This window comes from Temnothorax curvispinosus, unplaced genomic scaffold (genome assembly GCF_003070985.1).
Source record: "Temnothorax curvispinosus isolate PA1 unplaced genomic scaffold, ASM307098v1 QBEX01007734.1, whole genome shotgun sequence".
In the NCBI taxonomy this organism is placed as follows: Eukaryota; Metazoa; Arthropoda; class Insecta; order Hymenoptera; family Formicidae; genus Temnothorax; species Temnothorax curvispinosus.
The window spans coordinates 525,104-550,685 of NW_020217514.1; the positions used below are offsets into that span (position 1 = coordinate 525,104).

General features: G+C 30.8%; 5 protein-coding genes and 1 long non-coding RNA gene across 7 annotated transcripts in view; 5 read left to right on the forward strand and 1 right to left on the reverse strand.

Annotated features, from left to right (window-relative positions):
• Nucleotides 1-7,050, forward strand: part of LOC112457326 (carbonic anhydrase 2-like) — an 8,769-nt gene extending 1,719 nt beyond the window's left edge. The window contains exons 2-6 of the mRNA XM_025020306.1: nt 1,912-1,959; nt 4,996-5,151; nt 5,315-5,541; nt 5,660-5,893; nt 6,047-7,050. Coding sequence (XP_024876074.1) covers nt 1,912-1,959; nt 4,996-5,151; nt 5,315-5,541; nt 5,660-5,893; nt 6,047-6,241 — 860 coding nt within the window. The 3' untranslated portion in view covers nt 6,242-7,050. The remainder of the gene's footprint in view (nt 1-1,911; nt 1,960-4,995; nt 5,152-5,314; nt 5,542-5,659; nt 5,894-6,046) is intronic.
• A 795-nt stretch (nt 7,051-7,845) lies between these two features.
• LOC112457357 lies at nt 7,846-10,616 on the forward strand. Of its 2 annotated transcripts, none has more exons than XM_025020356.1 (6): nt 7,846-8,705; nt 8,769-9,183; nt 9,460-9,559; nt 9,909-10,016; nt 10,291-10,446; nt 10,529-10,616. In XM_025020356.1, the coding sequence occupies exons 1-6, from the start codon at nt 8,405-8,407 to the stop codon at nt 10,577-10,579; spliced, it is 1,131 nt and encodes a 376-aa protein (XP_024876124.1). In that variant the 5' UTR covers nt 7,846-8,404; the 3' UTR covers nt 10,580-10,616. The 2 variants fall into 2 exon arrangements, with proteins under 2 accessions (XP_024876124.1, XP_024876123.1); XM_025020355.1 differs by having other exon boundaries at nt 7,846-7,977; nt 8,046-9,183.
• Nucleotides 10,617-10,985: 369 nt separating this feature from the next.
• LOC112457361 lies at nt 10,986-23,656 on the reverse strand. Its single transcript, XR_003041088.1, has 4 exons — nt 23,557-23,656; nt 21,348-21,620; nt 12,377-12,526; nt 10,986-11,244 (listed from the first exon to the last, which is right to left on the reverse strand). It is a non-coding gene; the product is annotated as an uncharacterized LOC112457361 (long non-coding RNA).
• On the forward strand, nt 12,797-15,534 carry LOC112457359 (odorant receptor 22c-like). Its single transcript, XM_025020360.1, has 5 exons — nt 12,797-14,016; nt 14,292-14,391; nt 14,724-14,831; nt 15,167-15,322; nt 15,416-15,534. The coding sequence occupies exons 1-5, from the start codon at nt 13,244-13,246 to the stop codon at nt 15,464-15,466; spliced, it is 1,188 nt and encodes a 395-aa protein (XP_024876128.1). The 5' UTR covers nt 12,797-13,243; the 3' UTR covers nt 15,467-15,534.
• Nucleotides 16,905-19,007, forward strand: LOC112457353. The gene is made up of 5 exons (XM_025020349.1): nt 16,905-17,807; nt 17,989-18,091; nt 18,228-18,335; nt 18,598-18,753; nt 18,931-19,007. Exons 1-5 carry the CDS (start codon nt 17,017-17,019, stop codon nt 18,979-18,981), a joined length of 1,209 nt encoding a protein of 402 aa, XP_024876117.1. The 5' UTR covers nt 16,905-17,016; the 3' UTR covers nt 18,982-19,007.
• LOC112457355 (putative odorant receptor 92a) lies at nt 21,904-25,153 on the forward strand. Its single transcript, XM_025020354.1, has 7 exons — nt 21,904-21,972; nt 22,102-23,015; nt 23,361-23,463; nt 23,565-23,672; nt 24,206-24,361; nt 24,525-24,585; nt 25,133-25,153. The coding sequence occupies exons 2-6, from the start codon at nt 22,237-22,239 to the stop codon at nt 24,573-24,575; spliced, it is 1,197 nt and encodes a 398-aa protein (XP_024876122.1). The 5' UTR covers nt 21,904-21,972; nt 22,102-22,236; the 3' UTR covers nt 24,576-24,585; nt 25,133-25,153.
• Nucleotides 25,154-25,582: the final 429 nt, after the last annotated feature.

The window sequence follows — 25,582 nt, forward strand, 5'->3', positions numbered from 1 at the left end:
TTTTAATCATTTTTCGAAAATTTTTGCAACCGTTATCTAGTTTTGATATCAATTCATAATATGTAAATGAGGAATAATTTCATATATTTTTCTCATTCTTAAAAGCTCACTTCTTTTTTTCAATACTTTTGCAAATCCATGAGTATATATTTTATTTAAATTCTCATTACTACTGTTCTATACATATTTTCTCACGAACACAGCTAAGCGATATTAATTTTGTATTTTTTTTATTAAACTCTATTTTAAATTTCCAAAAATATCATTATTAAATTTCATTAAAAGCACCACTACTTGAATAAATTATATATATAGAAAAAAATCATATTTATTATTTAAAATTTTATATGATAAAATTTATATGATAAAAGAATATTTCAAGATAAATATTTTTACTGGAAAAAGTATTTTAATCCCAAAGTTTGAGATTGTAAAACTAGTTTTTTCTCCAAATTTGATAATATAATAAAACTTATGTGTTTAGAGTAATAGAGGGAAACAAAAGGATCAATTTTTAAAATTCTATTGCAATAGGTTTGTCGAAAAGAATAATGGTGATTCATTGAGAGATAATGCCAATGTAGTGCACAAAATAATCACTTTTTAACAAGAGAAATGCACGAGAATCGAAGACGAAGACTCGATATGTGTCTATAGTATCGAACTATCTTAAGCATCCCCAACTATGAGCGAAACTCGTATATGTCGATTAGCCGGTCTTACGCCCTATCCCCGCAGCGGAAGCGTGCATTATGCATCATTAAAATCTGCGGGTCGTTTGAATGATTTGGCCGTTGTTGCGGCCGGTGCGCTGATCTAGAAAGCGCCGGCGTTTATCCGCCGATTGTGGTCTAATTGCCGGCCGCATGGACGGCTTTCGCGGAACGATTGCTTTATTCCTCACACCGCGTCACTTTCTTCCCGGCCGCGACGAGATTCGGATTAGGAATAAGTGCGAACAAATTCGTCGCGGTCCGAGCGGTCAATGAGGTCAATTCTGTTTCCTGTCGTGCGCGTTCAATTACTTATTAGGCCCAATGGGACGGACACACGCTCGCGATATGGCAAACCGTTCGCGTGGCAGTGACGTGGAAATAATTATATTTTATTAACTGTTTGTGCGAACTCGTGAAATTGATATTGCGAGCACGAGGTCAGCGCCGGCTTTAGATCGCGATTATTATAGTGCTCACGTTTCTCCGCAATTTGTCTCATTTGAACGAATTTGCATGTAACACTGAAACCGAGCAGCCGGATTGAAACAAGTCGGAATTATCACATTGAAGCGTACTGTTAATTATGGAGATCACTATATAACAGGAATGTATTACCTTATTATGCGCCTATCAGTTTGTGTAAAATTAATTTCAATGGCAATCATAATTACTGTGATCGATAGTATTATTAATTGAGTAGTAATATTAATTGAAGACTAATGGCGTTAATATTGACATTAATATATTTGAGAGTTAATTTGTTTTATTTTTTCAATATAGTTGAAATTTATAATAAGTAATTATTTAAATATTAATAACATAAATAATAACACAAATTTTTATCCAGTAAAAAGTCTAGAAAAAAGTCCCAGATGAAAAAAGTTGTTCTATCTAAAGCATAAACATTATTATTTTGTGACTACTGTTTAAAGTTAACAATTTGATGTAAAAATCATTCTCAGTTAGATATGTTTGTTTGATTCATTTATGTATACAAGGTTAACTCGATTAACTATTTTAATTGTTTGTTAGGATGATTTAATAACGCTTAATTGTTGCGAATTTTATTTGTGCATGTTTTTAGAGTTTTAGACTACACTCTTAAAAGCTAGTATTTCTCGAGAGTATAGTTATTCGTTGAAACAGGAAAATTAATTTTAATTCAAAGAAACTAACGAGTATTATATAATTACAGGTTTACAAACATCGGAAGCATCTGACTGGGGATATTGGGGCAAAAATGGTAATTATATAATGATTACGTCGAAAGTTTTATACGTTGTTTACATATCCATGCAAATGTATTTATAATTCACCTATTAACATCACACAATGCCGAAGGTGCATGAAATATTTCCTAAACTTAAGTTTTTATCTAAACAGAAATTATCGATATTAGGCCAGGGTCATGGAGAGAATGATATGCTTACACATATCATTATCTTCCTACCTTGCCAGACAGTTTTATCGGAAATTTTATCTATACAACAAAATAATTTTATCTTAATGGTGATAAACCTTCCAAAAATGTACGAAGAAAATACCGATTGATATATAAAATCGATCAAGTGAATGAGAAGCTATTTCATGCGATTTCAATATCGATGTTTGCGAAATTTTATTTGCGATAAGCATATAATGTGATACAATTTTCCTCATCTAGCTTATATGAAACTTACATTCAAATCATTAGCGACCTAATAACAACAACCTTGAATGTCAGTTAAAGGTATTTGTACATCAAAGTCAAGTATGTGTATATTAGTGTATAACAATAAAACAGCTTCAATCATTTAAGTATAAAAAATATATTATTTGATAATAATGCACCGTGAGACTTGAAAATACAAGTAAATTTTCTGGGAAACATTATAACTTTATTACAATTTAATATATTTATACATGTTTATTATACTAGAAGAATGCGTTTTATCTCATATGTTTTATCTACAAACTTCAAATATTATTGCTCAAGCGGTATACGTATTTAAAATATAAAAATGTTTTTTTTTTATATTACTATCTCTCTTCAATATACTCCTGATTATTTTATCTGTTATCCGAATATTTTATTATTTAGTATATATCTATATCTCAACATATGTGCGTAAATTAATATTACTGCAAGTTTAATCTATGTATTTTATAATTATAAAATTTTACATAGATATGTCTTCTTAATTTCTGTTACAATTTTAATTACTGCAAATAAAGTAAAGAAGGCAAGTCACACGATTTGCTCGATCAAGAGGATCCGGGAGTAGAAGGTTTTACACGATTCTCCATTAGATCAGGTCTCTTGAGAGCAATTACTTTGCATCAACCGTGATTGTCGACAATCATCTTGAATATAAGAACTTTGCACTTCAGAATAGGCAAATACCGTGTGACGTGTACCTCTCGTTATAAATTTATTTAAATAAAAGGTACGAATAAACAGAAAATATATTGTAAAAAATGTAATATATGAACATATGCGTATGCAGGCGAAAAGTGCAAAAATAAGATTATTAAAGCAATATACGCGAAAAACTGTGCATTATGGAATTTTATTACGGATGACATATATCTTTTTTATTTCTTCCGTATATGCTGTAAGTCAACGTTGTCTTTCTGCTTCAAGCAGTAATTCGATACTAACCAATCATAGCGCGTTAACGTATCAATAATATTAACATAATTTCGGAATGTATTATCAATATAGACGAAAAACTGTACATTAGGAAATTTTATTACGGATGATATATATCTTTTTTATTTCTTCCATATATGCTGTGAGCCATTGTTGTCTTCCTGCTTCGAATAGTAATTCGATACTAACCAATCATAGCGCGTGTTAACGTATCAATAATGTTAACATAATTTCGGAATGTATTATCAATATACGCGAAAAACTGTACATTAGGGAATTTTATTACGGATGACATATATCTTTTTTATTTCTTCCATACATGCTGTGAGCCATCGTTGTTTTCCTGCTTCGAACAGTAATTCGATACTAACCAATCATAGCGCGTTAACGTATCAATAATGTTGACATAATTTTGGAATGTATTATTATCATTAAAATAGCACGTTCGCACGTTCAACGCTGCTGCGTCAATGTTTTAGCGCAAAAGTGTTTCAGAATGAGATAGCATTTAACGTTGACGTGTCCGTGGCTTAGATTTTGAAGACCCATAACATTAAGAAAGTATTGATAATATAATTATTAAATGTATCTATATGTTCGCGCGGCGCGTAAGAAAGAAAATGGAGACATAATGGGGACGCACTGACATTGACACTAATACCTAAAAGCGTATGCGACACTTTGTTTAATAGTCAAAGTATAACAATAAACAAAGAAAACAATTTAAACAAGGTTTAAAATTTATAAGGAAACTAAAGGCGAGAGTGTTTCGGATCGAAATCGCTAACGTTACATTCTCGTTCATCGTATTTTACTTCTCGCGACCGAAATGACCAATTGACTTGACCACTGCCAAACGGATGATTGACAACGACAGACTGACGAGTCGCGAATGGCAAATGGCAAGTGCCATGGTGATTGTAAGAAAGTGCCAGAGACTACGGGCCCTTGGCAACAGTTAGCGGGAATGATAGACTATTATTATAGATTTTGCGAAATTGTTATGACAAAGTTTCACATGCACCGCTAGCGATTATCTCTCGTCTAGGTAAATATCGATCGCCGAAGAGGCTGTGCCGACGAAGTTTCTAGAATGACTCAAGTTCTCAACGATATATCGCTATCATATAAACTTAGACTTTGATAAGACTGTCGCGATACCTTTGACGAGTCTATAGCGTTACTTTTTAAGCTATGAATAATGACGCTCGTATAATCTCGAACACTATATATAAATTATTAATATACCTATGTAGATTTTTGTGACTAATAATATAACAGCACATTTCTCTTTTTTTCAAGTAACAATAAACTAACATTTTATTATTAATTTAAGAATAATTTATATTTTGCTGTAGTTATAATTATATAATTGCAATCATATAAAAATTTTCATAATAATGTATGATGTCTGCAACTTATTTTAATATTATCAAACGCAGAAATATCTTTTAAAAAAATATCTTTTAGAACTTTTATGGCTCTTTAAATTGTAATTCTTTTAAAACTTATATGTCAATTCGATTTTTAATGTATTTTTTCCGTAGTAATAGATACTTTATAATATAAATATTAAATTCTGTTACACTTTGTAATAAGTGATACATACTGCTTAGATGTTACTCAAGTTTGTAAATGGTTGCATAGGACCAGAAAACTGGCCGGGAATATGTACGACGGGAAAGAAGCAATCACCGATTGATATTGTGACGGATGATGCCATAAGAATTGATCTCGGTGCTCTTAAAACCTATCGATACGATTTCGCGTTTCCTAGCACGCTGATTAACACTGGACATTCCGGTAAGTTACTGTTCCATCGGCGTTCGTGGTTGAACATTTCTTTAAAAACTTTGTCCAATATGAGATATTGAATCAATGAGCACGAGTCCGCAATATATCCCGCAATAATACAACTATATTTCCTATGTACTTTCAATATCTTTCAATTGAAATTCTTTCATAGTGCAAATTCAGCTTCATAGCAGTGTGCCAATCCATCTCAGTGGCAGAGTTCTGTCATCGGTATATATTCTGGAACAAATGCACTTTCACTGGGGCGCAGAGCATACCGTGGACGGTTTACGTGATCCATTGGAGTTGCATTTAGTGCATTACGATAAAAAGTATGCGAATTTTAGCGTAGCGGCGCAACACGAAGGCGGAGTTGCCGTGGTCGGTGTTCTATTTGAGGTGATAATATGTTACTCGTTTTTAGTGTTTTTACTTCTTTCTACAGTGGAAATTCTCTCAAGTGTACACGAACACAACATTAATTAATGTTTCGTGTTTCGTTATCATTTTCGTATAGTTATCATTAGATGACAATCCGGATCTGGCGCCGATTGTAGAGGCTACGAGGCTGGTATCGCATTGGGTGGGGCACAGCATGGCGCGCATAAGGACCAAGCTGATACCTTTATTATTCCTACCAAAGGATCATACGACGTATTATCATTACGAAGGATCGTTAACTACACCCGAATGCCAGGAATCTGTACTGTGGTTTGTTATGACTGAAAAACTCAAAGTGTCGGAAGCGCAGGTAATTTGAATATAAATAATAAATGTATAGAACGTTTGTTTCTGTGAGCATTAATTTTTTCAAGATATATGCTACATATTAATATTTTCTTTTTACTTGTAATTATTCTACTGGAATAATAAATTAATAATAATATATTTAATCCACTTGCAGATGAACGTATTCAGACACGTGGAGAGCAGCAATGGCACGCTAAAGTTCAATTACAGACCTGTTCAAAACCTCGGCAACAGGAAGGTGTACCATCGCCTAGAGGGCTATAATAGTGCGTCCTCGAGAATTCCCAGAAACATGGTCTACATAGTTCTCAGTAATCTTCTAGCCAGACTTCTACACAAGAATTTTTAATGTGAGAAGTGCCAAATCGGACTTGATGTTACAATGTCTAAAATGCGAGAGGATAACTATGTGATATACATAATTTATTGCACTATTTTGGAGAATGTGCATTTATTATGATTAATATACTACACGATCGTATAACTGCATTATTTGGAAAGCAATGTTTTTCACAAAAACATTGAGAGCTGTGAAATCATAATTAATTAATATTAATATATAAAAAGAGATAGTGGTTACAAATTGCGAAGAATCTCCTTCTCATATATGTATAATTTGCTTCAAAATTCTGTAAAGATATATACTAGATTCAAATTTTCCATGTTGTTAAATATTTAAGTATTAATTCGTGTATAAAGAATTCTTTTTGTACAATCTAGGTGATGTAACAAATACAGCAGTATTTGCTATTTAATATTACCTAATATATTTGTAACATGTCTAATTGATATTAATAATTAAAAATTATCGATTTGCGAGCATATACTAAAACCAAACGTAAAATGAGAGCGCATTTTTATAAAAGATATGTTCACATTTGTATGTATATGAAATATAAATTATATATGTTAAATTTAATTGTATATATACATATATATATATATATATATATTTTATATTGTTAGATAATACATTTGAATGTGCTTCTTTTGCATCTCATCTAGGGATTATGTATTAATAAGCTATATGTCGCGGGCAGCTATGCGTGGCACTATTCTATTGTGTACGGTGTCGCGATCTGCCCAATTCCGGAGTAACTCCGATCACGTGTGTACAGGTATTGGGAATATATCACTTTGTGTGAAGCAATCAAACGAGTCGCACGCGTTTTCTTTCTACTCCAATCCTATAATCCTCAACAATAATAATAACAGATTTATATATAGCCAAAAATGAAATAAATCTAAAATCATCTTGGTAATTAAGTATTAAATTCTGCTTCATTTTATATTTCTTTTACAAAAGCTCTAAATTAATTAAAAATTAGAAAATTAAATTCTTATATTTTATAATTAAATTATTCTGGTTTGATTTATTTCTTACTGATAATAAAGATATCTAAAGATTGGAGAAGATAATAATATGAAAGAAATAATTAATATATATGAAAAAGATAAATTTAATTAAGAGATACCTTTAATTAAAAACAAATTATTAGGATCACGAAATTCTTATTCTTAACTCGTTTCTAAAATTCTTCTATTAAAATAATAAAACTTACCGTAAAAATCAGTCAGCATTCAATGAAAATGTATACATTAATTATACCGTGGAAAAAATAGTTTTAAATCACTTAATATTCGTAGTTCGCGGCGTTCACCGTCTAAATTTACATTAAGAATTTCGTTACCATAATTATGACGTCGACGGTAATTGTGAACCTTATTCTCTCAAAAATAACGTCGGACGTTATCTGAATAGCGTTACGGTGAACGATGTGCAGTTTCGCTTTTCGACTGATAATGTGAATTTATACGGTGAACGTATCTATATAGTTCAGATACGTTATCATATCTGAGAAAGACGATATTGCAAAAACTTCCTATTAGATGATAGCGTCAAATAGTACTAATAATAATTTCTACGACGTCTCTGGTTTCCAGCAATTCTACAATGTTCGACCGAACATAAGATAATTGCCGCGACAATGTAGGGATTAATACGACGGACTTAATAATCATTTATGCTCTTGATAAACAGAATAAAAAAAATACAGGGCTACATTCAACGAACTGTCGCTCAATGTAGGTATAGTGAGCTCTCTATGTTTCTATTATAATGCAAAACCTCACGAAATTATTATCTTTGTCAGAGACGTGGTTTGACAAAACTTAATATTCGATATATCTGCACGTCAATGATCACAAGGCAAGCAGAAATAACAGAGAAATGGAATGAAGGGAAAGAACTGCCACCCTTCGCCGTTCGACTGATCACAATGTATCAGTAACAAACAGGGAGGAATAAAGGGAATAACAAATTCCTTGACATAGAATTAAGTATAATTATGGAATACTAAAGAGAAATTCACTCATTTTCACTTATGAAGAGAGCGGCACGCGAGACAGATATTATTGGAAGAGAGAACGCGAACAATTGAAGTTTTAATTCTTACACGCTGCGTTTTACCACAACATTTCACAATACACGCGAGTACGCGGCACGAACGGAATGAATTTCAGAAATGCGAATCTTTTCAACAGTCGAGTGAACGTGCTCTCGGGGAATTTATTACCGGTAGCAGCCGATAATTCGCGATTTTCAGTGATCTGTCGCGCTCACAGCGTCGTCGTATGGTTAATAGAATTGGTTCATACGATTGCGTTTGTCTTCGGGCTTTTTCTAGCACCGGAAGGGAAGAGTCTGAAGGACGGCACCGTCTGCGCCGTGGTCACTTTGGAGGCGTCTTTTATGCTTACGCGTCTTTACTCGCGCAAAAAGCTGATGGAGGAATTCGTACGGAAGATGAACGGTAACTTGCAAAATGCGGATGAAATTATGACGGATATCGTAAAGTCGGCCATAAAACCCATAGTAAAGCCGTTCCTGATATACGGAGTGACCAGCGCGATATCCATCACGATATGGACCGTACAGCCGGTTGCATTGGTTTTCGAGAAGTCTACCTTTTTCTATGGAGATTACAATTTGCCAGCCGCTTTCAGCGCCGAGCCGTTCTCCAGCCGCGTTCTGATTCCCTCGACCATTTTTATGACAATTGGCAGCGTTTATCTGTTTCTTAAGAAATTCGGCGTGGATGTGTACATGATGCACTTGGTACTAATGTTAACGGCCCAGTATCGATACACGGCGGAAAAGCTCATGATACTGTTTCGGGATCTGCAAAACTATCACGCTGAATCTCAAAAGGAACCGTATCGTTCTAGGGAAGATCGATGGATGGAAAGAGAATTAAAAGAATTATGTCAGCACCAAAATACTGTTTTAAAGTAAGTTCATAATAATGTGATCAGCTGATCACTAAAGTAAATAAGCGTTGAATAATGGAGTGAAATGCGTTTGAATCGAGCTATTAGAATTTTTCTTTGGGCTTTTAATTAGATGACAACACTTTTGAGTCAGTGATGACGTAAGGAAAATAGAAGTCTTTAAATCTTCTTATTTCTTACAGACCTTCTTAATTTTACTGTTTAAGAAAATATTAAAGCTTTTATTAGCTGTGTGGCTTTTTTACAATATTTTATACACTCTGTCCTTTCTTACAGCATGTCGTTTATATTAAAAAAACTTCTGTCAGTAAACTTCAGCTTACTCTATATCAACAACGTGTTTCGATTCTGTTTTATAGGTATCTTACTAAGCTCAGTGAGTACTAATAACTGATATATATATAACTGATTATAATTATAAACCATTATTCTCTAAAAAAATTTACCTTATAAACATAACTATTAATGTAGATTAATAATTTATCATACGTGCTTGCCCATCAAATGACTTGTTTTTAAAAATTAATGCATATTTAATGAGTATCAAAGTAAAATTTTTTAAAAATTACTTTTGCATAATATGTCATATGAATTAGATTTTTATTTAATTTAAAATTTAAATTGAAAACTTTTTAAATTACAAAAGTTAAAATGTGTGACCTTTGCTTCTAAATACATTTATTTTTTATTTGAAATATCGCTATAAGTGTTATATGCATCTTTAGGTACCATCAATGACTTTTGCAGAAGGAATTTCGGTCGTCTCATTTACTATTGGTTCGCTAACACAATTCTTTTTGTTGTGTTCTTCTATTCAAACATTATCAGACGCAGTAAGATTTATTACTTTACATTACGTAAATTACTTTTATTTTGTAAGCAATATTATACTGATATTGAAGAAGATACTAATAATTTTTTTGAAATTTATGTGCGTCCTAATCACAGATTATACGGTTTTTAATCATTACAATTATGTTCAACTATAATTATGTAAATAATAAAAATAATTATTAAGTATATGTATACGTCAGTGACAGGTGTAAATATATGTAATTTATAACTACAATCTATGACATATATTCTATATTTTTGTGCTAATTATAGAGTACTGAAATAACGGATAAAGCATTTAATGAAGGCTGGTATCAATTTGGACCACCAATAAAACGTACATTTATATTAATGATAATGGCTAACAACCTGGAATGCAGAATTGCAGCAATTGGAAAGTTTAACCTGTCACTGCCTTCATTCATGACGGTAAAATTTATATCTCTATTTCTTACATACGTCTTGAAAGTATTTTAAGCCTCTTACATCGTTTTTTTTAATGGTGTTTTAGATTATAAATCAATCATATTCAATCGCTCTCCTGTTCTTAAGAGCGACATAAAAAGAACGGTTTTTTTTCACACATGTTTAAATTCGGTAGATATTAAAATAAAGGATGGTTACTTAAGACAAAAACAATTAAGACAAATATTGTTTTAAAAATACGTAGATGAATTTGTGTTTAGCATAACAATTTGAAGATTACAGTTATAATAATATAATGATGAGCAACAATGTATGGAAATCGTTATATTGCTAAAAAATTTAATAATTGTTTCCTATCATTGCACTTTCTTACTTTCCCAAATAGAAAATTAAAAAAATAACTAAATATAAAGATTTAATTTGTTATATTTATAATATCTGTAACACTCACTTCAGTCAAGAAAATATCAGCACATATATAATTTAAGTATTAGATTGTATTGAAAAAAATAAATGTTTGTATATACTAATTTACGTCTAATTTTTCGGAAAAATCTGTGCACGACAAAAGAAACATACTTGTTACAGTAATATTGCCAACAATATTAATCCTTGTCATCTATTAATCATTCTTTTTCTATTAATTGATATTCTTATCAACGACTTACTTTATACTTATTGATCCGTAAATCGGCGAGCTTAAAAACATTTCGTACATTCGATGTTAATAGTCCTTAGATTAGTCATCGAAATATTCTTTTCGACGACTCTTGGGATATTGCTGCAAAACCTTCCGTATTTCTGGAATGAACAAAGTGCTATAAGATAATTGCTATCTCATATCGAGAAGTGAACTATACGTTTATAGTCGCAGTTTCGTGATGTCTAAATAAAGATCTTCTGTTATATTTAAAGATTATATATTGTTAGGATAATCATTTATAAACTCTTTTCTACTTTTCGGAAAAAGGATATAAAATATTTTTTAGTCAATACTTATATAGGCTTGTAATACGATTTTGGTTATAATTAATCTGATGTATGTATCAATGATTGTGTAATGATCATAGGGCATATGTCAGTAATTTTGAAAGAATTGTCTATCACATTGTCTATCACATGCATATCATAATTATGCGAACCACAAAGAAATAGAAATTTAAGAAAAATAATAAATTATTCTAATTTAATAGTCGTCTGCAAGTATATAACTTTCAAATTGCAATAGATTCTTATACATTTTTCTGAACAAATGAAAACATATACGATGAAAACATCAAACAGAAGTAGATTTAAAGATATAGTCAGTAGGTAAATGCTTTTTGCACGGTTAATATCAAAAGAGTACTTAATTCAATATATCAATATTTACTTTAGTTAATCGATTAAACGTTTTAATCGTACAAGTCGACGATTTATGAGTATGTGTTCAAAACAAACGTAATATAAAATAGAGAATTTTTATAAAACATGCGTTCCTATATATATATATATTAGTATATACATAGAAATATAAATCACGTTAAAGTTAATTGTATGACATGTATATATTATGCTGATTTATGTAGCTTTATCTAATAATAGCTAGATTTTCAGCCAAACGTAAAATGGATCTAAATATCGTGGTGATTAAGTTTAAAATTTTACTTTATTTTACATTACCTTTTTACAAAATGTTTTAGTTTAGGTACATATAAAATATAAAAATATACTTTCAGTTTATTGCTTCTCTAGTATGACATGTTCTTTCTTTCTGATATTAAAGTCGTCCAAAACATTAATATTAATGTAAAAGAAATAAACTAAATTAAAATTAAATTATTAGGATCACAAAATTTTTATTTTTAAGACCGTTTCTGAGAAATTATTTTATTAAAACATAAAACTTACCGTAAAGATCGGTCAGAATTTAATGAAAATGTATTAAATGTACCGTGAATAAAGTGGCCTCCAACCACTTAATATTCGTAGTTCGTTCGTTGTCCTTCTTATACATTGTAGATCACACTACGCCGATCAACGATAGTATCAGACGAGCACCGTATACTATCAAGTTCTGCGACGTCTCTCGGTTCCAGTGATCCTGCAAAGTTTGACGGAACATAAGATAATTGTCGTGACAACGTAGGGATACATACGAGGAACTTTAATCATTTATGCTCCTGATAAACAGAATCAAAAGTACAGAGCTACATTCGACGAACTATCGCTCAGTGTATAGTGATATTTATAAGCTTCTCTATGTTTTTATTATAATAAGATGCAAAATTTTATAAAATCATTATCTTTGTCAGACACATAAAGCGACGATATTCAATATCCGACACAGTGATCTACACAGTGATGACAGAGCAAACATAAAAATGAAATGGAGGGAGAGACATGTCCTTCTTTGCCATATGACTGCTCATAATGTGATAATAACAGACAAGAAGACATAAAGAGAATACTAAAGTCCTTAATACATATAAAATTAAGTCTAATTTTGGTATACTACAGGAAAAGTCATTTCATTTACAAAGGAAGAAGCAAACAAATATGATTGCTTAAAATGTATTAGTAACAGTCAGGAAGAAATGAAATAAATGACAAATTTCTTAAGATAGAATTAAGTATAATTTATAAAATACCGAAGGAGAAAAGTCGGTCATTTTCATTCACAAAGGAATAAACAGCACGTGAAACAAATATCACTAGTAGTGAGAGAGCACAAACAATTGAAGTTTCAATTGTTACACAGTACGTTTACCAAAATATTTCCGATTTACCATATACGAATATACGAAGAGACACGAAGAGAATGGATTTTAAAAATGCGAATTTTTTAAACAGTCAAGTGAACGTGCTCTCGGGGAATCTGTTACCAATAACCGACAATTCGCGGTTTTCAGTAATTAATCGTGTTTACAGCATCACCACATGGTTAATAGAATTGACCTACACGATCGCATTGATCTTTGGAATTATCCTGTCACCGTTGGAGAAGGGTCTGAAGGACGGCCTTGTCAGCGTCGTGGTGATCGTGGAGATGTTTTTTATGCTTATGCGTCTTTATTCGCGCAAAATGCTGATGGTGGAGATGATTCAAAAGATGAACGTTATCTTGCGAAGCGCGGATGAGATTATGAAGGATATCGTAAAATCGGCAATAAAGCCTATAATATTGCCGTTCGTAATATACGGAATAACCAACGTGATATCTGTCGCGATATGGCACATGCAACCGATTATGCTGGTCTTTGAGAGGTCCACTTTCTTCTATGTAGATTATAATATGCCAGCCGCTTTCAGCACCGAGCCGTTCTCCAGCCGCGTTTTGATTCCCTCGACCATTATTATGTCGATCGGCGGCGTTTATCTGTTTATTAAGAAATTCGGCGTGGATGTGTACATGATGCATTTGGTATTGATGTTAACGGCGCAATACAGATACACGGCGGCAAAGCTTACGATGTTATTTCGGAATCTACAGAATAGCCACGACGAATCTCAAAAAAGGCATCGGTCTATGATAAATCGATGGACGGAAAAAGAACTAAGAAAATTGTGTCACCATCAGAATACTGTTTTAATGTAAGTTATTATAATGTGAATATTGCAATGGATATTGAATAATAGGGAGACATGCGTTTGAATTATCGAGGGGTAATGGATTTTTTCTTTGGCTTTTAATTACGTGACTACACTTTTAAGTCACTGATAACATCAAAAAAAAAATTTTTTTCAAATTTTCTTATCTCTTAACTTCAAATATTCTTAACTTTAACGTTTAATAGAGTATTAAAAGTTTTTATTACTCTATGTGGCTACATTTTATAATATTTTATACACGTTATGCTTTCTTTCAGAATGTCATGTATATTAAAGAAACTTCTATCTGTCAACTTCAGCGTTCTCTATGTCAATAACGTGTTACGCTTCTGTTTTTTAGGTATCTTTCTGACCACAGTAAGTAATAATAACTAACGCTTTTACAACTATTATTAATTATTCTTAAAGATAAATTTATTGTAGTAATAAGTCTATATATTAATACACATTAATTTAATATTTATCGCACAGTTTATCAACTATTTAACTTACTTTAAAACGTTGATGGATATTTAATGAGTGTAAAAATAAAAAAATTTTATTTTTATTTTCACATGTGTTATATAAATTATATTGTTATTTAATTTGAAATTTAAATTAAATGATTTTTTTAATTAGAAAAATTGAAATGTGACCTTTGTTTCTAAACATTTTCTTTATTTGAAATTTTATTGTAAGTGTACTTTTAGGTACCATCAATGTCTTTTGCAGAAGGAATTTCAGTCATCTTATTTGCTGTTGGTTCACTTACACAGTTCTTTTTGTTGTGTTCTTCTGTTCAAACATTATTAGATGCAGTAAGATTTATTTTATTACATAAGTGACTTTTATTTTATAACCAATATTATGGATATTGAAGAAGACATTGTTAATTTCTTAAATTTAATATGTACCATTTCAATCACAGAGATCTTACGGCCATATTTAATTATGAAATATATAAAAATATGATCCACCCGTAAAACAAAAAGTCGAATTGTACAAATTCATTTAGAACTATAATTATATAAATAATAAAAAGAATTATTAATAATAATTATTATTATTAATTACGTCTATGCGACAGGTGTAAATAAGAAATATGTAATTTAAAACTGCGATCTATTATATTCTATTTTTGTGCTAATTATAGAGTACCGAAATAACGGATAAAGCATTTGATGAGGGTTGGTATCAGTTAGAACCGTCAATGAAACGTATATTTATATTATTAATAATGGCTAACAACCTGGAATGCAGAATTGCAGCAATTGGAAAATTCAATTTATCTTTGCCTTCATTTATGACGGTAATATTTATCGTATCTTTCTATTTCTCATATGTGTCTTGAAATAGTTAGTATTATAAGCCTCTTATATCGTATTTTTTAATGGTGTTTTAGATCATAAACCAATCGTATTCAATCGCCCTCCTGTTCTTAAGAGCGACATAAAAAAAATTGTTTTTTTCACACATGTTTAAATTTGGTATAAGATATAAGATAAAGAATGGTTACTTGAGACAAAATAAATTAAGATACATTTTTTTAAAAACATGTAGATAAATTTTTGTTTTGCATAATAATTTGAAGATTATAGTTATAATAATATAATGAGTTACAATGTAGAGAAAGCGTTAAATATTGCTAAAAAATTTAATCCTTGTCTATCAGTCTCTTATTTCTTATTATTTCCCGAATCAAAAATAAAGGAATAACCAAATTTAATGATTTAATTTGTTATATTTATAATATCTCTACTCATTGTCTGTTCAATAGTAGCACTACTCATTGTCTGTGAAGATAATGTCAGCACATATAACGCAAGTTTGTGATTCTACAGAAAAAAATATATGTCCTTATACACCAATGTACCTACGTGTAATTTTTCCGGAAAATCGGTCAACGACGAAAGAAACTTACTTGTCACTGTAATTTTGTTAACATTATATTTATCTTCGTCTTCTATTAATCTATTTTTTTATTTATTAATCATTATTTTCTTAAATTCTTGTCAACGATTTACTTTACTTGTTGGTTCTTAAACGAGCTTAAATTTAGTACATTCGATGTCATTTAGTCATTAGATTAGTCGTTGAAATATCCTCTTCAACAACACGTATATTTGGAATAATCCTGTAAAACCTTCCGTATTTCTGGAACGAACAAGGAGAAAGGTGCTATAAGATAACTGCTATTTTATACCGTGAGTGGAATTACATGGGGCTATGTATATATAGTCGTATTTTCATGGCATGGTAAATTAAGATCTCTTACTCGTATATTATTACGATATTTAGTTAAATTTATCTATTTTTCTGAAAAACATGTAAAATATTTTTTTAATCATATACTTTTATATTCCATACTTTAAGTATAATCTTACGATAATCATGCAGTTGATTTGTACAACGCTATATGTATATACCAACACTTTTTATACTTATTTTGCTCACCACAAACAAAGCCATAGTTTACTGTCGACTGAGATGCTCGTCGATAGCACTATGATTCCCTTGCGGTCTACGACAGACATCGTTCCATAAGATAATTATCACTTTATACCACAGTGCACATGGGCAATTTAGCGATTATATTTGCTTTGCGACAAACGTACCAAAAAAGTTCTTTATTGAATTTATCGTCGTTTAGTACGACATTCAATTATACGATACACTTGTACAATGATCACAGGATAAAAATAATTACAAAGAAATGAATGTATACTGTCACTGTTTGCCGTATGACTGTATACAATAATGTATTAATAAAAACTGGAGAAATAAAGCATCAAAGGGAATAGCGAATTATTGAAAATAGCCGCGCGCTGATCAACAATTTTTGAAATACGAATAGGATAGATATCGTATACCTCTGTAAAGAAAGAAACATTTTCACAGTGACAGAACATAAAACAAGAGTTAATGTAATCTCGAGCAATCGAACATTATAATTTTGAGGCTAAATTTGTCAAAATAAGTTTTATTTATTGCTGAGCGAATGACATGAAGAAAATGGACTTCCAAAACGTAAACCCTCTAAATGTTCGATTAAATATAATCTCAGGCAATTTGTTACCGATGACTAGCGACGATTCGCCGTTTCCTGTAGTGTGGAGAATATACAACATTGTTATATGGCTAATTCAACTGATTCAAACCAGCGCGACGATCTGCGGATTTGTGTCAGTGGCAAATCGTGAGACTCTGCAGGATGGTGGAACGATCAGCATCGTGGTGAGCGTTGAAGTATTCATTTTGCTCACGCGTATGTACGTCCACAGAAATCTAGCGAGTCAATTAATCCAAAAGCTGAATAGCATTCTGGACTCTGAGGACGAGAATATGAAGAATATTGTGCGTTCAACCCTGAAACCATTAGAGATTCCGCTCGAATTTTACTGCATAGCTGGGACTGGATCTGTAATACTATGGTGCTGTACACCACTCGCGCTGATCTTTAAGAAGAAATATTTCCTCTACGAAGATTTTGGACTGATGGCAGCCTTCTCGAAGCAGCCGTTCTCAACAAGAGTTTTTGTGCTGGGCAACCTTATTGAAACCGTTGCTAGCGCTTACATGTTTCTAAAGAAAGTTTCCATGGATGTCTATATCATAAATCTCGTATTACTGTTGACAGCGCAGTATCGCTACGTCGCGGTGGAGCTCGCAAAAATACTTCGCAATGATGCTTCAAAAAATGAGAACTATGAATCCCAAAAAGAATATTATTCTGTAAATTTATTGGCGGAGAAAAAGATGAAGGTGTTATGTCGACATCATAATACTATAATTCTGTAAGTAATTGAGCGTTTGCTAACTTATAATTAATGTTATTTATTTGCTAACTGATTTATTTGCTAAATATTCTGAATTATTACGTACTTCTAAATTTATTAGGTAATACGAAATTAATCCTTTTTTTAGTTTTAAATCAATTACTCAATATCTAACAGATAAATATTGTTTTTTTTTTAGCATGACGTTGATGTTAAAGAAATTTTTATCCTGGAATATGAGTTTGATATACTTAAATAATATTTTCCTTTTCTGTTTTGTCGATTTCCTCTTTATAAATGCAGTAAGTAAAAACTGGCACATAACATCTAATTATCCTAAAAATACTTTCTAGACAACCGAAAACAAGGAATTAATTTAATTGAATTATCATGTATTTCTCTTAATTATGATATGTTATAAGTATGGGTCGCATTTAGGTGGTATCGGGGGCTTTCCTCAAAGGATCTATACTCATTGTATATATGTGTGGTCAATTAATACAGCTTTATATTCTGTGCTTCTGCGTTCATCAATTATTAGACGCGGTAAATTTTATTGCAATATAATTTTATCCTTTCTCCCTTCCAGTTAATCAAACAATTAAAACAATTTTTAATTGGTGTGTAAAGAAAATTTGTATCTTTAAAATTAAATAACTATACAAAAAATAATCGATTTTTAATTCTAAGAGAAACTGAACACAAAATACTATCGGCAATAAATATTACGTGTAAGCATATAATATGCGTGTTGTTAGTAATTATTTTTAATTTTTTTTTAAATATTATCATTTTCTGTAAAATTTAGAGTAAAGAAATGACAGATGGAGCATTCCATGAGAAATGGTATCAATTTGGACCATCGCTAAAACATATATTCAGGATGATTATAATAGCCAATAATTTAAACAGTAAACTTTCGATTTCTGAAAAGTTTAGTCTGTCTCTCCCTTCATTTTTATCGGTAAGATTACTAATATCACTATTTAATATTATTATCTGTATTAAATGTATGTCATAATATTGATATTACAAATTTTTTTTTACAAATTTTGAGCAATTATTCAGATACTCTGAGCTTTAGATACCAATTTAAGCATACATTTAAATAAATTTTTTTAATTCCCAAATGTTGTTTTAGATTTTAAATCAATCATATTCGATTGCTCTTTTACTTTTCAAAGTGAAATAAAAAATGACGAGAATATTTATTCTGTCTTGAACGTTGCATCTGTCTTTTATGCATTTTTATTTGATAATAAAATTTAATTATACGAGCAATCAGTATTGTAAAAATTGGTGCTGCTTGTTTCAAGACAGGCCTTACGAATTAAGAATTAAAAATGAATATTATTAATAAATAAAATAAGTGTTTATATTATCTAAATGGCACTAACAAAAAATATAAAATTTCCATTGTTAGCGTGTAATATGCATGTTGAAAGTTTATATAATTTTTTTTCGGCTTTTCAATAGAACTGAACTATATTATATTTTATTTATTTGTACCTTTATTTTACTTATTGTAGTATTATTAATAAAGTGCAATAGAATTTTCTATTAATGACAGAAAAACTCGAATCACTTTAAGCACAATATATAAAAATGTAGCTGTTGGTTTCATAGAATACTATTAGCACATCCTAATTAGCTTGCTGTAAACCAAACTACAGTTTTTTATCTATTTTTAAAAATGCGTTAAATATAGCATTAGCACTGCAACCGCTTCGGTATTCGCAACTCTGCGACATACGTTGCACGCAAGTAATACATAGTACCATAAGGTAATCATTACTTTTCAAAGTGCATGTGTAGCTGCCGGAAAACGGTGATCCTACCTAATTCTGTAATAAATGAAATAAGAAATAGTCCGACATTTTTAACATCTTTCTTAGTAGCACAACTTATCAAAACTCTAATATTTCTTTTCCATAAGACATAGAATTGCTCTGAACAGTTATCCAGAGATACACATTGTTGACAATATCCAAGTTTTAATATGCCTACACAATGATCACAAAAGAAAGATTAATAATTACATACTGAAGGGACAGTATATCACCACTTCATGGCATATACAACATATATTAATAAAACTGGATAATAGAACGGTTTTATGGAAATAGTAAAGTTCTGAAATGCTATGCTAGTAAAAAACTCATTTCTATCCGTAGAGGAAAGATACCGAAAGGTAAGACAAGAATTAGAGATTCAAGCAATCGATTTTTGCAGATGATCTTTTTGTTACACCCTGTATATATAACGTACTGTACTTAATATTAATTGCATTAATTTTTATTATCAATATAATTTAATAATAAAATCTAGAATTTAATAATTTAATATTGACTGTAACAATAAGACCACGTTGTGCACACACCGCAAACTTTCCACCATAACGTTTGATAACTGGCGATAAGCGCGAAGACGCGCGAGAACACTCCGCGACTCGCGACCGCAAACGTTGCCGCGACAAGGCTACCACGCGCCAGTACTTTCTCGTAATCAGGTAAAAATTGTCACGCGTTAGTATATAAGGTGCGTATTATATTTACATTAAACTCTCTAACACATGAGTATTAACTTGACATTTAATGAACAATGCCCCAGAATCCTTAATCCTTATATATTATATTAATTGGAATATTGTAAGGATCCCGAGGCATTATTTATCAGATGTCAAGCTAATACTCACGTATTAAAGCTAAGATAAATATAATACGCATTTTATAGTAGTCCGCCTCTTATCATCGCCTCAGATCATACATCGATTATATTCGATTCTGTTCTTAAAAGTGAAATAACCAATAATCACATTGCTTACGTTTCAAATTTGACAATTACAAGAACAAATGATGATAAAAGACAAAGAAAATTACGATTATTAAAAAACAAAGCATGAACAAATCTACTCTGGATAATATTTCAAAATATGGTCACGAAATATATTTAGACGCATTTTGAAATTGATAACGTTACTAACAATAAGTTTTGCCTGTTTTTTTTTAATTGCCTTTCTCTTTCTTTCACTTTTAAAATTAAAAAAAAATTAAATTAATTACAGGTAAATTGTATAAATTTATAAATAGGTTTATAAAATTATAATTAGTAATAAAGTATAGATAGTAATAAAATTTAATGCTTGTAATATTTATACATTAAATTCATGAAAAAAAATTAGTATTTACATATTTATAATTAGGATCGACAATTAAAATAAAATGTGTATATTAAAGCCCGTTACTAAGAGAACAATTAATATCTAAATATTGGTAATAATGTATAATATCTACGTCTGAGATTACAGTTTACATCTTTTCACCAAATATGTTACAAAAATATATTAAAAGTGCAATAATTTGAATTTTATTTTAAACTCTTCTTGAATAGTTTAAAATCTAAATTTATTGAATAATTTATTTAAAATATAAAAATTTCTTGTGTAGTAACACACATTAAACAACGCAAAGAATTAAAAGTAATCAATTTAAAACAAATCATTGGGTAAAGCTTTCTACATAGCTAATTTGTCTAAAATATCTGTTCTAAAAAACTCACTTTAATTGTTGTTTCATTCGTAAACGAGCATATGTTTCACTTTATAAAATAGATATTGGCACGTTCAATGTCTATGTAACTTATCGCAGATCAATCCTCAGCTGTTGTCCGAAGAAGCTCGCACTAAACAACATCAGATATTTAGTTTCTTCTGCTTCTTCCTTTGCGATGGAGTATCTCCACAATGAAGTGCCTCCTAGAGTATCATAAGATAATCGCTGCTTTACAGTCCCAGGATAATTACAAAGTATAGCTTGGAGTCACGTCCATCCCCTGCATAAATAAAACGAAGAGATCGTGACATATCTCAAATTTGTCGAGATGATTATAAACTTCTCTATTTCTTTACAATAAACTATGAAAGCTTCCTGGTGATGATAGTTAATTTGCCATATTTCCATATTGTCATCATAGAATAAACGCTTATAACTGCAGCGAAAGAGAAATGATGTTCCCCTCAATGACAATGCATATTATAATATAAACTACAAAGAAATAGAAATTCAATAAAATATCCAAAGATGACGATCGGTTGCGACCAACTTTCAAATAGCGATAGAAAGTCCCGTACATGCTTCTGAAGGAAAGAATAGAGTGTGCGCGATAATGAAAATGTCAAACGGAGGTAAATACAAATATATGTATATCTGGATACATCTAGCACATATGTTTAAAAATAGCTACTTATATTATAAGGATTAAAAGGATCAGCGCTAATTGCAGCTGCAATTAATTAAATTATCTTTTAACTTAGGAAAGAAATCAACTTAAAAGAGGACATTATATATTTTTTTAATAGAGAGAACAAAGAAATATCAAAAACAACCTTTGCAAGCTATACTTTGTACAGTATTTTCCATTTATCACGAAAGAGCATTTCCACCAGAACATGGACTTTCAAAACGTAAATCCCCTAAACGTTCGATTAAACAGGTTCTCAGGCAACTTGTTACCGATGACCAGCGACGATTCTTTATTCCCTGTAGCGTGGAGAATATATAGCGCCGTCATATGGCTGATCGAAGCGATTCAAACTAGCGCGGTGATTCCCGGAATCTTGTTCGTGCCGAAGGACAAGGCTTTGCAGGATGCGACGGTTGGCATAGTGGTCACCATAGAAGTGTTTTTCTTGTTATGGCAAATGCATGTGCACAGAGATCTCGTGATTCAACTGATTCAAAAGCTAAATGAAATTCTGCGCGTTGAGAACAAGACAATGGAGATAATTGTCAGATCGACCTTAAAACCGGTGGAGATTCCGCTGAAATTTTATTGCATAGCTGGGACGGGATCCATAATAGTGTGGTGCTGCATATCTTTCGCGGTGATCTTCAAGAAGAAATATTTTCTCTATGAGGATTATAGGCTACCGATAGTTCTTTCGAAGCAACCATTCCCGTTGGAAATTTTTCTACTGGGAAACTGTATCGCGTCTATTGCCAGCGTGTATATGTTTATAAAGAAAGTTGCCTTGGATGTCTACATGATAAATCTCGTGTTACTGGTAACAGCGCAATACCGCTACATCGCGGTGGAGCTCGCAACAATATTTCGGGAAAATATTCCACAGAATCAGCGTAATGAATCCAAAGAGGAATATCCCACGATAGATTCATTGACGATCCTGAAGATGAAAGCGTTATGTCGACATCACACCGTTGTGGTCCAGTAAGTAATTGGTGAGCGTTAGGCAATTTTGCGATGAAGTATTTTACCTATTTGCTATTTTTTTCCATTGTTACTCGTCTCTCTCTTTTTCTTTCTTAAGATTATATTCTTCCTCAATTTATACCATTCCCGATGCTTGTCTCTTACAGAAATTTAATATTGTAAGTGATTATTTGGCTAGTGATTAATTACAATATTTACTTATTTTGAGTATTAAAAAGCATTAAAAACTGCTTTTAATACTCAAAATAAGTAATTAATCACTAGCCAAATAATCACTTAACAGTATTAAATTTCTGTAAGTCGTTTATTTAATGTCGCATTACGATGCGGTTTTTTTTTCAGGACGACGTTAATGTTAAAGAAACTACTGTCTTTGAATATGAGTCTAATGTATTTGACAAATGTTTTTATTTTTTGCTTTCTCGACATTATGCTGATAAGCACGGTGAGTGATATTTGATGACAATAATAATACTAAAAATACTTTCCAGACGATTGAAGATAGATGATTATGATAATATAACAATGTATGTCAAACCTATATAGATATTATCGATGGCTCCCGTAGAAGGAATTATGATCGCCATGTATATATGCGGCGGCCTAGTACAGCTTTATATTTTATGCTTGTGCGTTAATCAATTACTAGATGCGGTAAGCTTTGTTAAAATGTATCGTCACCATCCTTCTTCCAGTATGTCTTCATTATTCTGTAACAAGTTCGAAAAAGTCTTAAATTACCGTACGTTTGATTTCCTATAAAATCAAAGCTTAATGTCTAGTATTGAAATAATTATTATATGAAAAAAAGTAGCTATTTTTCAAATTTTTAATTCTCTCTTTCGTATTGAGAAGGATTCTGAAAACAGAATAATCAATAATCTATAATATATAAAATAGAATAAAATTGCAAGTTGCCTGTTTGCAATTAATTACGGTCTCTTAAAGCTTAAAACTTTTGACAATACATAATCCACATCGGAATCTAAAGATGATATTTATAATATTATACATAATATAAAAAAATATTTGAAGATTTAGAATACGTATCCATAAATATCTACATACAGATATCCACAAAAATTCACTGCATATATATAATAAACAAAATTATATTTTTAAATCTGACGCAAATTATAAATCATATAAAGTCGGCTATATGTTTTATGATTTTATATAACATTTAGAGTGTAGAGATAACAGACAAAGCATTCCATGAGAAGTGGTATCAGTTTGGACCATCATTAAAACATATGTTTAGGATGATGATAATAACTAACAATTTAGGGTGTAAACTTTCAATTTCTGAAAGGTTTAATCTGTCTCTGCCTTCATTCATGACGGTAAGACTTAATGTAGTCCTTATATTGAGCACATATAATAATATCTATACCTATCTTGTAAATTATTTTCGCAATCTTTTAAAATTTATACACACATTACAATTCCAATACTAATATTATTGTGGCGCTTACCTATTTCCAAATTGTCTATTCTCTCTTATAGATTTTGAATCAATCGTACTCGTTCGCTCTTTTATTTTTAAGAATGAAATAAAATGTACGAGGTACGTTTCTTGTATGTCTTAAATAATTTAACTACATTTTCTCAATTTTTAATAAAATTTTATAAACGTTTATTTATATTTTGTAAACTATTTATTTGCGTTGCTAAAATACGACCACGATTTGATTCGATTATCGTCATGTAATCTTTGATATACTTATATAAGCATCTTATTTAAGTCTGACGATTTGTCGGCGCGCAGTTACTATTATTGGAATAATATTGTTTAGTTTATATATAATACAGGTTAAATATTACCACATGCCTCAGTCGTCGAATTGGTACGACATCCATCACGGAATGAGGGAGGTTCCAGGTTCGTACCCTAGCTGAGGTAATATTTTTCGCAATAAATTGAATTATTTAAATGAAAAGCTTATAATCGAACCAAATCGTGGTCGTATTGTTTCGGCGATTATAATGGCCAGTAAAGTCGATTCCCAGCGAGAAATGACCCATCAAATCGACGTCTATCTAATCAGACGTTTATAGATTCAATGGGTTATTTTTCGCTGGATTAATATTTCCATTGTTATTTCTTGTTTCAGTTCCAAAGAACAGCAGAATTTAATTAAGATTAACAATTAAGTAAAAATTCAAATATTATTTATATAATATATATATTATTATATTAATATATAAACTTATATTATATATATATAATACTTAAGTATAGAGTATTGAGAAAAAAATAAAAATTTAAATTAGCAACAAATCACTTTATTACATATTTATTACTATTTATATTCGAATAAATTACATTATCCGTTTTATAAATTTGATCACTTATTATCAATTTGTAATCTATCATTAACAGGCGACAGATATTATAACACTATCGCAAGAGAAAAAATTATTTTTATAATAATATTGTGATACATAAACATGCTGCAGTTAATAGTGTAGAACATTATTAACATATTCGATACCAATTTAACTCAGAAAATTATTTCGTCGTTTCCCGATGAAGTACGCGTTAAACAGCATTAGGTACTGCG